Genomic DNA, 14632 nt, shown 5'->3' on the forward strand with positions numbered 1-14632 from the left:
GGGCCCTGCACTGATCATGCCAGTGCCTCTGCAGACAGTGCGCATTTCAAGGGTGCTGGTGCACCCTGCATGTGGCAGAACTGCTGCCAGCTCAATTATGAGCCGGGAACAATGCTGCTACACCTTTCCCACCGGGCTGATGGACGGTACCCTTGGTTCCCTCCCATCAGCCCAGTGGGGAGACCGCCAGCACTGTGGCGGTCTCCTTGTCGGGGAGTTTGGTGGTCAGATGTTTCCGACCGCCAAACTCGTTATGACCGTCTAAATACTTTAGGAGATCAACTAAAAGAGAACAGGTAACCAAGAAACCCAAAGCATTTAAATCTATATTAGACTGGTTAGAATACACTGTGGTTTCTTAAAGAAAAAGACAAAGATGTCACAGCAATTATAGAGTAGAAACAGGTATATACAAATTCCCACTTCATCTGTCAACCAAAAACCTAGTCACTAGCATCCCGCAGACCTAAAATGGATCAACAATAGCCATTAAAATGTGGTTTCCCTTCTTCCTTGTATCACTGACCCATATGAAACTCACCGGCTTTAGGCTAATTTATACCTTACAATGACAGCTGCAGTAAGTATCCCCAAAATAAGTTCATTCACACTGGGTATGCATGTGAGAAGAATGACATCCCCTTCCAAGAATTTTCAGATACACTACACATATCCTAAAAGCACTTCCACTCCAATACAACATTTTTTTGAAGGGCCTCATTCTCTTTCACAAAGGTGTGAAAACCTTTTCAATCACATTGACCATAATTCAAGAGGATAGGCCTTTTTTTAAATCATCTCTCATCAATGCTACACACAAGATGTATACATTTGGGATAAAGTCAAGCTTAAGGCAATGAATAAAAGTATAAATTCTTTGGTTCAGTGCCACAAGTTTCCTAAACAGGGATATTTAAATCATTTTTTCAAGACCTCTGTTCCCCTGGAAAGGAGTGACTGACTACATTTTTGTCTTCTTTTATGTATGTATCAGGGAGGGAGACACTAAAATACATAAAAGCAAAACAAGTCTTTTGAAATTGAGGATCTCTACTGTTGAAGTCTCCAGACTAATCTAAGAGACACAATTGTTGGAATTGTGTTTCCAAACGGTCGGTAGGTCTGAGTTTCTCAAACCTTTCACTTATGTGGTCATAACTTTTAGTTATCAAGTATCCAGCATTTTACAGCAACACCTTCATTTCCATTATGGCTTAAGTTGGTTATGCTTTACAGATAATTGATCATCCAGTCAATTGCCAATACACCCTTATGACTCATGCCCCATGGAGTTACAACTGCATAGATTCCATCATTTTAAGTTATATAGTCGGTATCTATCAAGTGGCTATTGTTCTCTTCAGGAGCCAGGTGCAGCATCATTTGGTCCGGAACCTTGAAAATATGGTGAAGGGTCAGTGTTTCAGGAAAATAGCACAGCACTACATTTTCAAAAGTAGAGGCAGGGTCAATTAACAAAGGCCATCGCCGTCCATCCAGCTCAGGGAGGAGGAATAGTGTGTGACACTGTGAAACAATAGAAGAAAAGAAATGTTCCTACAATGTCTTTTGGCCTTCCTCTCCTACCAGTTTCCAACCTGATCTCTTCTTTTAAACTCTTATTGGCAGATAGCAGTAAGATTGCGTGATTATAAGCTCCCGAATCATTGCTACCACCTAGCAAAAGGTTCTTGGTCAATGGGCAAAATGGCAGAATGGGAAGCTGATCACATTATTTTTAGACGTTCTCTGGAGCCTTAATAAGTTTTTATAGTTGTATTTTAATATTTTTGACTATCGGAGAAGAACAAGAAAGAATTGAGAAGGGCTATCTTGACTATATGCGTAATTATGGCATTATGCATTTTGTTATTAATAGGAAAATATCTTAATACTGTAAATGGATTGATCAAATTTTAAATGTGTAACTTTAGTCATTTGGAAGGGTTACAGTTTTTTTCTAATGTCCATATGTTTGACATGCAACAAAAATTTTAATATTATGGAACTGAATTAAAGTAACATACAGAGAAACCAAAACTATTCACTGCTATTGTACTATGGCTTGTTGATCATACAGCTGTCTCAGTGTGGGATGCCGGTTACCTCAGGTTAGACAGCTTCTTTTGTTTTTGAAGACCAATTCTTGGGAATTTACTGCCTAAGAGTACATCATTTCATGAGAAGGTGCCAAGGGTGCAAATACAACCTTGCGAAAACATTTTTGCTTTAATTTCCAATCTGTATCAGCTGCTAACACCTTTGCTTAAGTCAACAAGATACCTGAAGCTACAGCCTTATACAGGCATATGTGTGGTGTAACTCTTTTCTCTAGACTCAGAGCCACAAGCACACAGAGAACTATTCATTACTGTGTAACTTTGCAACATCTTTCAGACACTGAAGGATATTCATTTTGGCCAGAGCAGATAACTTACCTAATGACAAAAAGTCCCAAGAATGTTCTCAACAAGCCTCAGAGCCTTAGTCATTTACTGTTGTCAAGGGGTGCCTGAGTTCTTGTTTAAATAGCTTTGCTCGATTAAAAGCACAGCTCCCAGGAAGACTCTCGGGCCCTGGATCCGTTGTGCTGCTACCCTTCTCCAAACTGCTAAAACTCTGAGGCCAGGATCTCCTTTAAAATGCTGTTCAATATCCTATTATATATATGGCAACGCTCACAAAGCCTTTAATTAATCAATTTCTGCTTATTGTGGTACCTTTTGTACATTTTGAAGATCAGGACCAATGATGCCCCACTTCTGGCACCAACAAATGAGATGTCTTTGCTTCACAGTTATGGCTCCATCAGATGCCTATTCTGCTTCTTTCTGAGAACTAATCAAACTTGACTTTTCTCACACTGTCTAGCCTAACTAGATGCCTACTTGATGTAACACTCCTTTTCTAGCAACAAGAATATATTCAAGGTTTAAGTGTGCTTGATAGCAGCTGTTAAGGTAACATAACATCAACAAGGTAGGACCATCCACAAGATCAATGTTATAGTTGTTTTTCTAAAAGGTTTGGCATCAAGGATCGACTTTTTCTTAGTATCTCATGCTTGGGACATAATGTCTAACCCCTTCTCGGATCATTCTGTTCCATTGCTTCTGCTATCTTCCTCTTATCAGCATTGAGAAAGACCCAGATGGTCGTTAGATAAATCTTTATTAACTATTGAAGGCTGGATCTCTTCTCTTAAAGTATCAGTTACCGTACTTTTAGCTAGGAATGAAGCAACTGCCTCTATCTTCGCTATCTGGGAGTCATGTAAAGCACATGTTAGAGGGGAAGCCATAGCTTTTAACACCTTTCTTAGAAAAACCAAGAAGGAAAAAGTTAACAGCCTTCAGCAGGAACACAATCTTACCACACGTTTGCACCAGCTACTCAGCGATCATAAGTCATAGACTCGCCTCCATGATGCTAAAACCCAATTGATGAATTTTTTCTTACAGCAAGAGATTGTTAATCATAAAACATGCTTTCAGCAATACTACGACGAGAGCGAGCATGTAGGTACATTTTTGGGGCACTATATTAAAAAACGTCAGAATATTCTTTCATCAAAACCATTTTTGACGAGTCCCAGGGGCATATTGTGGACCAGACCAAGGAGACAGGGAGGTGTTTTTAACACACTATACAAATATCTATACTGCCAAGTCAGCTACATGCGATGAGCTCATTAACAAATTTCTTGCATCAGTTTCCCTACCGAGTCCTGACCAAGCGCTCCAATCTGCACTGCTGCAGCCAATCACTAAACAAGAGGTAGTAGAAGCCATTAGAAACTCTCCAAATGGCAAAGCGGCAGGGGAAGATGGCCTTCCAGCAGAGTTGTACAAATGTTTGTCTGAGCAGATTGCAGCAACCCTTGCTGTGCTCTTTAATGCGATACTTAAAGCAGAAGAAATACCCAGTTCATTTACCCGGGCGACCATTGTCAGCTTCCTTAAGAAAGACAAGCCTAGCGAAAACCCAATTTTTATCACCCTATTATTCTTCTTAACAATGATTATAAGATTCTTATGAAAATGTGGGCAGCTTGTATTACACCCCTAGCCCAGGGTCTTATTCATCATGACCAGTGTGGGTTTCTCCCGGGAAGATTTATTTCCACTAACACAAATTTTCTGGTCCAGGCAATCGATTATTATTCTACAAATAAAATCAAAGCAGCTATAATGATGCTCGATGCAGAAAAAGCTTTTGACCTTGTACAATGGGAGCTCCTTTTTGCGATCCTCCGAACATTTAAATTTCCGAAATAATGCAACTTTTCTCTAACCTTTATCAAGGGGCAGAAGCGAACATGCTAGTCAATTCACAAGTAGTCGGTAAGGTTTCAATATGGTGTGGGACCCAGCAGGGATGCCCATTGTTTCCGGTCCTTTTTGCTCTTTTTATTGAACCATTGGCTTCTTCCCTGAGGCAGCATAATTCTATAAAACCTCTGATGCCGGGTGCGCCCAAGCTCAAACTCTTCGCAGATGATGCAATTTTGTATCTTGCGGCTGACTCGCAGAATATCGAGAAGGACTTTAGTAAAATACAAGCGCTCTCCAACCTGGGACTCTATCGGATTAATACATCCAAATCAGAGGCATTGCTCTTCAATGGTCAAGATTCTGTTTTACCAGTCAAGATGCAAATTAACTACCGGACACCCCATCCTATCGGATATCTAGGCATCTATGTCACTCAAACATGTCCGACCTCTACTCGATGAACTATCTCCATAAAGCACAGGCTCTTATGCTTAAATGGCAGAATTCACCTTTTACAATAATTAGTTGTGTTGCCTTGATCAAAATGATGATACTACCTTTATTCTTGTTTATATTTTCCAACGTTATGATCAAGGCTCCACAACATTTTTTCAAGGATTTTAATGTAATGGTACGGGAATTTATTTGGTCAAATAAAAAATCTCGTACTCGGTTGGAGACAGTTCAGCTGACTTTAGAGGACGGGGGCCTAGTTTTACCCCATCTTGAAAAATATTACGAGGCGACCTACAGAGATTGTATTGTAAGTACTGTCTCTACATACCATGTTGACTCGAATTTCTATGTGAAACATGCTTATTGAAAACAATATTCATTTATCTCATTTTCTTAAAATGAATGGTTCCTGAAATGTACCAGATATAAGATCCCAAATCTTTTTTAGTCCAGTGCTGCAGGACCCCAACAAAGCTATCATTTTATTCGGTTCCATCCAACTATCTCCTTAAAAGAAGCTGTTGCATTTGGACTTCCCCTCGCTACCAAAGCTCTAAACGACTGGTAAAATTTGAGGTTGTCATAACATGGGCGCAATTTAAAATTATCAATCCAGCTATTCCTATCACGTGTAAGCTTTTCTTATTTTCAAATACTTCACTTCATCCAATCAATAGTTTCTGTAGGCCAGTATCCAGTTGAATCACTATCTTTCAGAATTACACAAGCTATGTGGGTTCAGAAACAGACAGGGGTTGGTAACTGGTACAGAATCCTTCTAAAAGAATTGTCAGCTAAAGTTCTCCCTCCTGCACTAAGCAAAATAGCAGCTGCTACGTCCTGTGCGATGGATTCTCAGACTTGGAAGCATTACAATAGATATTCCTCCAAAGCTTTAAGAGGTGCAAATTTCAAAAGAATTTCATTCTTCACAAAGTGGATGCTCTATTATACCCCGCACAACTTAATAAGATGGTGCCATCAATCTCAAGCAACTGCTTCCGATGCCATTGCAAGGTTGGGAATAGGCTCCATGTCTGCTATCTCTGTCCTGCTGTCGCTAACTTTTGGGTCCAAATTTTCAAATCGATTAGTTTGAAACTCCAGGTAACATTAACATCAGAACCAATAGAAGCACTTTTGGGCATATCTAATCATCCTGGGCTGTCCAAATGCACAAAGCAATACTTTTTTATTGCAACACTCATTGCGAAATCTCTGATTTTGTAACAATGGAAGACCCCCCAACCTCCATCATATGATCTCTGGGGAAAAAAATTGGATCAGATCAAGCTAAATAACTTCTGTATGCACAAAGAAATGGGGCCATATGGAAGTATCATTCTGTATGGGAAAAGACTTCTTCATCCTCAGTTTGATCCAGAACTGAATCTTAATCTAAGGTTCAACAAATTAACAAGTTTCCACGAATTATTAGAGTATTATTACTTTATATAAGAAGCGTACTAAAACTCAGCACAAAGTGATGTACTACTGTTTTGATTTTTATGAATATTTCATGATTTTGAATTGTAATTTTGATGCCTTAATGTCGCACCTGCTTGTATATGCTTGATAAAAATACTTTAAAAAAAAACATAAAACAAGGTAGGTGTTTACTTCCACCTACCTTTTCAGTGTGATCTTTGTAATTCAGTGTCCAGTTTTTTTCCCTTTTGTCTGTTCTATGGAGGCCAAGGAAAACAAAGATTCTCGTAATAGTCCCTTCACTAACCTATGTGGGCTATTACAGCATTGTTTGGGGTAAAGGATATGAGAGCTGAGTGCTTTACAGGAGCAGTGTGTCTTGCACTCTTGCGAATGTGCCTTTGGTGGGAAAAACAAAACATGACAGAAATGAATGAATTAATCAAAACACAATTATTTATCAAGCACGTCATTCCATTGTTTTTCCTCTTACTCCCTTAGACTGACATGGACAGACCAGCAATATGCAGGTCAGTCATAGCCATACAACAAAGAAGTACAGCCCAAATGTCTCATACACAGGAACAAAATAAACTTCAGACTTGTTTCAGCCACTAAAGAGCACCTTCAGTGAGGTACATAATAAGTAGAACCTATGGGACCCACACAATAGTATTTTATCCGTCACGTTTTAATCTATGTGGTTATGGCTCACAGTCTTCACTGAACGGGGTTTATGACTGGCTAATCAGAGTACTGAAACCTGAACATCTTAGAAATCTTCTCTAATTAGCCTCAAAACTTAGACATCTGAGCACTATAGGAGCATCACAACCACTCAATGCCTTTCTTCTGTGCAACTCTAAAACAGATAAAAGCAAAATAAGTATTTTGAAATTGAGGATCTACCCCATCAAATAGTCTCGAGGCTAACGTAAGAGACATATTTGTTCTATTGACATTCAAGAAGAATCAGAACAAATTCATACATCCTTATTACAAAAAGCTCACTTTATCACCCAAAGTATTCCCTTATACTTATCCCAGAAAAGAAAATATTAATATTTAAGGCACATTGACTCAGAAGGAGAAAAAATACAGAGATTATTGTTTAAATTAAATGTATGCACCGAACAATTGACATTGTGAAAACATGCCAGCTTTCAAACAGACTTTTCACTTTGTGTAAGAGGGCATTGTAATTAAACTCAAAGAATTTGTAAGGGTCTCTAGCAATGTGTATGCAGAGGTACTGGGATATTTCCTGGTGTACTGCTGTCTCTAAGCCGTTCCCCATACTTGCTGTCTAATGTGCTGTTCTTTCTAGTTGTCCTTGGTATAATCTTGGAGACTGATTTCAATTGGTAAGGTAGCATCCCAAGTAAACGGACAATTATGGCTCATGTTCACTGAGATTGATGTTAGGCTCTGCTTTTGTTGACATTTTGGTTGATCATTCATTTCATAAAAAAGAAAGAAGATAGATCTGACCAGGCCATGATTATTACAGATTGGTGCTAGATAAGAATTGGACTATTGAATGAATATATAAACCAAATACTTTTCCCCAGGTTTGGTTGGAAATGTAATATTTTCCACGTGTATTTACTATTATGTTGAAAAGTGAATAAACAAAATATCTCAACAGTTCACTAAGTATGCACTTTTTTGTATATTCATATAGAACATGGTTCTGGTCACAGTATCCAGTGCTAGAATGGAGCTTGGGTAACTCACAGCTGAAGATAATGTTTAAAGGACAGCCTCATGTTGTGTCTTGAAATCTGCAGATGATCATCCTGACTATTTAAAAAAGAAACTGTTTAGGGGTGCAGGACGAAAAAGCAGGGGAAAACACTGGTCGGCCTGAGGCACAAAAAAAGCACATTACAGGCAAATCCCCCAAAGTTTTGGTCCAAATTGGTAACAACTGCACTCAGGCACAATTGGAAAATGTCACACTTTTAGGCACTAAAATTGGACTTTAAATGATATACGATCAACTGATATGATTTTTTTATCACACACTTTTACATCCTTTGAATTTACTATGCTTGATTATTCATTATTTTGCGTTGTGGTTGTTTGGTGGACCTTTGGAGTCCAAATTTAAGGGGGTATTTTGTCACTTAAATAATTAAACTAAAGTCAATTAAACTATACAATGTAACTAATTAGGACACTGCAGATGCTAGAACACTGTCAGCAATCCACCTACTGATCTCCCAACAAGTATTTAACCTTTATTGTCTGTGTTGCAATGACTGATGGTCTTTGCTTGAAGTTACTGTATTGAGAAGTTTTCAATCCGCCAACCAATAGGCTCGGACTTCAGTGTAAGCAAAGTTCTCTATTAAACTGCACTGAAGAGGGGAATAGAACCCACTATAAAAAGTCTCATTTTAGATTTCAGACAGTCACACTTAACATACATTCCTAGTGTTTGCAAATATACAATTACTGCAGTGTGGCATCAGCAAAAACTGGAAGCATTAAAAAATATCAAATCTGTATTCGTTCAGGAAGAGTTTATGTTTAAGAGAGCTTAGCTAAGTGAATACATAATCTATGAAGTTCATGTAAAAACAATAAAAATGCCTGTCCACGTACCCGGCCGAGAAACTTGTTTGCCACCGCATACCAGTGTTGCACCCTCCTTTACTCCAGTTTCACAATATTCAACCAGTTTGTTGAGATGCGCCTTGTGGTTCTGAGGTCCATGGTCAGTTGACCGGTCCAAGGGATCCCCAATCTTCATCTTCTTCACTTCTTCTACCTATCAGATGTAGTCTGGTTATGTTCATGCATTGAAACATAACTATGTGTACAAAGTGGATGCAAACTAGTTGACAACATAGGTAGCTTCATTGGACTTGGAAGGGGTTACAGATGCAAATGTATTAACAACGTTGCTACTCTTTTTGCCAAGGTACCCATGTGATGCAAGGGTATGGCGGTACAGAAAACACAAACCTTTCATCCGTTAAACTGTGCATACAGCAAACCCATCCTGGCCCTTCTAGGTGATAAAAGGCTCCCGATATAGCTTCAGCTACATCTTCAACCAAATTCAATCAAAATGTTTCCACTGGACAAATACATTACTCTTCAAGGAAGTATAGAAACAGCCACTGCTTCTTTTTCAATCAGAATGGCCAGACTCAGATTACCACATACTACATCAGAACCTCTAATTTTCCAAACTAAAATCTAATGCTTGTTTAATGATAATTTTTCATCACAATTACACAAATGTGTCCTCTTAAAAAAAAATACAGGAAACACAGGTACACCAAACTGTCAAATGTGTGTTTTTACTTTTATGTAGCGAGATTACCAGCTTTTAAGCTTTAGATATTAAAACCAACATTTTGTTCAGCCTAACCTTTGATCAGCCTCTTAATCAAACACAAAAATATGTTATTCTGAGGTGCAAATAAAATGGAGAGCCACAACATTTAGTCAGCATCTTGTCCAGCAGCACTGTTACATTGTGTATTATGAAAAGGAGCTGGAAATGAAGGAATTGCAGAGTTTCTACTCTTGTTAGTGCTACCTTTTATCTCATTTCCGAATTAAATAGATGCACTGAAATGTACAAAATCAGACAAGTGCAAAATCTAAATAAGCACCAACTAACTAGCAAAGAGAAAACTTGCTTGAATTCAGAACTGCTCTTTCTAGTGAATACTCTAGTTAACTGCATATTTCTTGTCTTCTGAATATCTGCAGGTTCCAGTTTGCGTCTGAACATTTTGCAAAAGCTCTCCTGTGACAGTAGGAGCGGCAGATCCGTCTTGACATAGATTACTGCCCAGACATGATGTTAGTAATATTATTAGTGCGATAAAGAGCCAGCTCAGCACTACCACATCATTTACTTGTCCTCTAGTTCAGAGCTTTTAGAAGCAGAGACGAGGTCAGCATTAATTTAACAGAGGACACGCTTGGAACCTTATTACTGTAGGAAAGTGCCCCTTTTTGACATGGTCACCCCTCACTTTGTGCCTGGTATTAAATGCACTTTTAACCAAAAGTACCCTGGGTTGCTGCTAACCAGGTCCCCGGTGCCAGATGACTTTCCCCAAAACTGTACAATTGTTCCCAATTGGCAATATCTTTGCCCCCCCCTGTAAGTCTCTATTAGACGGTACCCCAGGTACCTAGGGCGCGGGTACGAAAGAGGGCCCCCTAGTTGGCAGCACAAACTATGCCCCCTCACCCAGCACATGCAGACTGTCATTGCAGGCTGCGTGACTCGGTGCAGCAAAAAGTGAAAGCACAGCATGGCACATCGCCTGTGTGCCATGTTCCTGAACACTGCATGAAATATATGTAAGTCACCCCTACTGCAAGCCTTACAGCCATAAGGGAAAGTGCAGTATATTACATGTGAGGACATATCCACATGAGCAGGTACGCCCCTGACATGTCTTTTTCGATTCTTGGCCATGGCGAGTGAGCAGGGAAGCCATTTCAAGTACATGTGCTAGACGCTGGTCAGTAAGAGTTCCCCAGCTATATGATGGTTTCACTGAAAATAGGGATGTTTGGTATCAAACATCTGGTATTAATGAATCCTCACTGATGCCAGTGTTGGATTTATCAATGCAAAGCACCGCTGCACCTGTGCCTCGCAGCCCGAGTGGAAGTGGACCAACTGTGCCAGCTTCGTCCACCAGCCCTCCAGAGACGAAGCTTACTGTGGACTTACTTGCTGTGGACCCCCAAGATGTCACCTGCCACCTCTGCACACAGGCTCCCTAAACCACGAGTGGTTCGGACCATAAAAAAGCCGACACCTGAAAGCACCTCTGCACCTGTTGCCCCTGGTCTGTGGAGAAGTGGACCCAAGGTGCTCTGACGTCTCCGGACATCTCGCAACTGCAACACCCTTGTTGGTCCCTACTGACTGGATCCCCAGTCCTCACCAGCAGCATGTTCTCACTCAGACAGATCTCAACAAAGCAACATTGGGCACCGAACGCCGTACCGCACAAACCTGAACGCAGTGCTTGTTGTTCTCGTCATAAGATAACATTGCCGCTTCTGATAAATGCAGAAAGTATTGGCATTCCAAAGCTTGCAAAGATTCTCCTTGCAAAAACGTACCTACCTAATCGTAACGATTCTGGTGCCAAAACATATATATAAATAGACTTGTTATTTCTACAAATTGTTGTGGATCTCCTTCTTGAGTCGTGTGTCTCATTTATTGGCTGTGTGCGTATTTGCAGATGTCTCACAATCCTTTCTGATAAGCCTGATGGGGCTTGACCACACTACCCTCTAAAAGGGTGCCTTGGGATTGCTAGGGCTGGGTCCTGTTCACTAGTAAAGGGAACCCCGGACTCTGCATAGTATATCTCGCTTCAATATATCATATAAAAAGAAGGCTTCCTACTATTATGAGTGCTTATTTTATTTTAAAAAACATATGTGCCAGGGCTCTTGTGAAGAAGCCACTCCAGCCTATACCACCCCACTGCCCTTGCCAGTGCTGCCAATACCCGATCTAACACTACTACTATCACACTCAAACAAGTGTGACAATTCAGACTGTCCCATGCCCCTAAAGCTATAATAATGGCTTCGGGGCAGGTATCAGTCATATTAATGTACTCAATTAATAAACAACTGTTGTGCCCATCAGTAAATTAGACACACAGTACCACCCTGTGGTAGTTAGTCATAAGCACCAGTGTTGAAAATGAAGGACTGATTTAGATTTTGGCTGGCAAGTTACTCGTCACAACGGTAATGAATATCCCATATGCCGAAATATAAATCCCATTATCCCTATGGGATTTATATTTCGGCAGACGGGATATCCGTCACTGTTGTGACACAGTAACCCATCTGCCGAAATCTAAAGAAGGTCCTAAGTGCTGGTGCCGAGCACCAGAAACCATCGGCTCAAATTAAGCACTGTTTACTGAGATGAGTAAGACCATCCCTCAGAACATGTTGGTGGACAATGTTGGTCAGGAATTTGCAGGTAGATAGAGTATCCACCAGAAATATTGTTGCAGAAGGTAAGTAACTTTCTATTCTGATGGATACTTACAACTGCAGATTCCTCACCTTTTGAATAGATACCATAGCAATTAATATCCATTTTCCATGTAATGAGTCTGAAAAAATGATCACAGCAGAAAGCCATGTGAAATGGCCATCCCTTCTCACCTCCGAGTCCAGGCAATAGTGCTTGGCCATTGTATGACGTGAAGCCCAGGTCACTGCACAGCATATTTCTGCCATGGCCAACCCTTTGGCCAATTCCAAAGAAGGTGCTTAGCCTTGGCAGAATGAGCTTTGATCCCTTAGATAAGTGTTTCTTAACCTGTGCTGCGGGTCCTCTGGGGGTCCGTGAAACCCACTCAAGGGGTCCACGACTGCTTATACAATTAAATCATATTACAGATCTTAGGATTGTCCATGCACAAGGTTTTGTAGGGGAGGTACCTTGTATAAGCACCGTTAAGGTACTTGTGAAAGATAGTTGTGGTGAGCGCTTGTTCTCCTTTACCACCCCTTGTTAGTAGTTATAACACTATCTTAGACATCAAAAGACGCAACTGGCTCTTTGCACAAGTTCAATAGAGCCCACATCAAGAATATTAGAACCAAACTAAGGTCACACTGAGGCATAATAAAAGGGGTGGAGGAAACATCCACAAATTCAGCACCAGAAGCACCCGAGCTACGGATAGCATCTTGAACTTTTCCCTGTGATGGAAAAAAAATTCAATACCTTTAGGTCTCGGATTGTACGTATACCACTGACTTTCTTGCGAACAAGTAAGTACCAGGAGTAAGCCTGGGACACAAAGCTTTCTTGTGAAGAATGAGTGGACAAGAACTCTGGGTCCCTGGGTTTGGGCTAATAATGGCTAGCAATCAGCTTATTCATCATTCGCGTTGAAGCGCTATTGTCCCAGGCCGCCTTGATGGGCTACATAAGTGCCTTGTTGAAAAGAAAGCAAGGCCCAAAGGATACCGAGACAAGTTGGAGGATTTTCATTAAGGTATCTGACATGGTTTTTGTTTTCTTTCCTGGAAGAAGCAATTGCAGTACCTCGGTAGCCTTTCTGATTACTGCAGTAAACAAAGCCCCCTCTGCAGATGACAGTCCAGAGGGGCATTCTATCTATATCTCCTGAGAGGTGTTGACGCCATCTGCATTTTGGAGCAAAATAGCTGCAGCAAATTAGCTGCCTTGCTTCTGTCATCGTCTCTATATGGAAATGTATGTGTCATCTGAATATGGTTGGAGTCCAATCTGAAGATGTATAGCCTATCCTACGTCAGTACTGATTCTTGAGCAATGGTCTATGCTGAATGTCATCCCTGTACCTGGCCCTCCTCTATTAGTCTTTGCGCTTAAAATCTGGAGCATATGAGACTGGCCATAGCCAGAAGCACGAATTCAGAAGGTGGAGTTGGTACTGTTGTCAGTGTCAGCATTAGTGTTGTGTTGGTGGAGAGGTTACTGACAGAGTCAGAGGTGCCACTTTGGCCCCAGGTGGGGCTGGAGCCGTATCCTGAGGCAGACATCTTTGGTCGACTTGTGTCTGGGAAGTGCCCTTTGGCAATATTCCAGTCAGAAGCGCTGTTGGATCCGTGGGGCCCAAAGATGCATCAGATGGAACTGAAGCATCATGGAAGAGCGCCATTATGGCTTCATTAACAGCAAAGAACTAAGGAACGGCATGAGTCAACAACAGTCAGCGGGAACTCCAGTTATACTGGGAAGAGGCCAGGTGTGAGCTAGAAACCAGCATCCGATCTGGTGCATGTGCCGGAGCTGGAGTCAGTGTCGATTCGCCAGCCAAAGTGATGCCCACCATTCCCAGTTCAAGAAGAAGACTCCGCTAGTGGTGGGGAGCATCAAAGATACAAACCGCTGGAGTGAGAACAGCATCTAGGCATGGAGTCGATTTTCCTGATACTTTTATTGTGCTCCTTCTTCTTGCCTTTAGATGATTTGGACACAGGCAATAAACGCAACTTCAACCTAGACCTGGAGCATGATCAGCCCAGACCCCGGAGCTCATTGTGCAAGTGCCATAAACAACTTTGCCTCCTGCATCTCAATGGCTTTTGAAAGCATGAGACCACACAACTTGCGCAACTTGGAGTCATGGTTAAGCCCCAAGCACCACAAACATCCCTCGTAGTACTTATGGAGTGCAGCTCACGATTCACATTGAAGGCCATGAGAAAAAGGTAACTGATGTGAGGAAAGCAGGGTGGCACTGTATGGCTCCAGTGATGCCAAGTCTAGGCAATAACCACACATCACCCACCAGCACAGGAGGCCTGTTGCTAAATTTCCACATCAAGTCTGCATGGGGATATTCAAATGGTGAGGAATCTACAGGTAAAAGTATCCATTAGAAACAACTTTTTACATCGGTCCAATGGTCAAAGTCTGAGTAGAAAACTGATCACGGGTAACAATGTGAAGGTCC

General features: G+C 41.1%; 1 protein-coding gene across 1 annotated transcript in view; it reads right to left on the bottom strand.

Annotated features, from left to right (window-relative positions):
• ALDH1L1 (aldehyde dehydrogenase 1 family member L1) overlaps window positions 1-14632 on the bottom strand; it is a 165806-nt gene that overhangs the window by 21912 nt on the left and 129262 nt on the right. Inside the window, exon 20 of the mRNA XM_069206278.1 lies at window positions 8769-8934. Coding sequence (XP_069062379.1) covers window positions 8769-8934 — 166 coding nt within the window. The remainder of the gene's footprint in view (window positions 1-8768; window positions 8935-14632) is intronic.

Source organism: Pleurodeles waltl, chromosome 9, assembly GCF_031143425.1.
Source record: "Pleurodeles waltl isolate 20211129_DDA chromosome 9, aPleWal1.hap1.20221129, whole genome shotgun sequence".
Classification (NCBI taxonomy): domain Eukaryota; kingdom Metazoa; phylum Chordata; class Amphibia; order Caudata; family Salamandridae; genus Pleurodeles; species Pleurodeles waltl.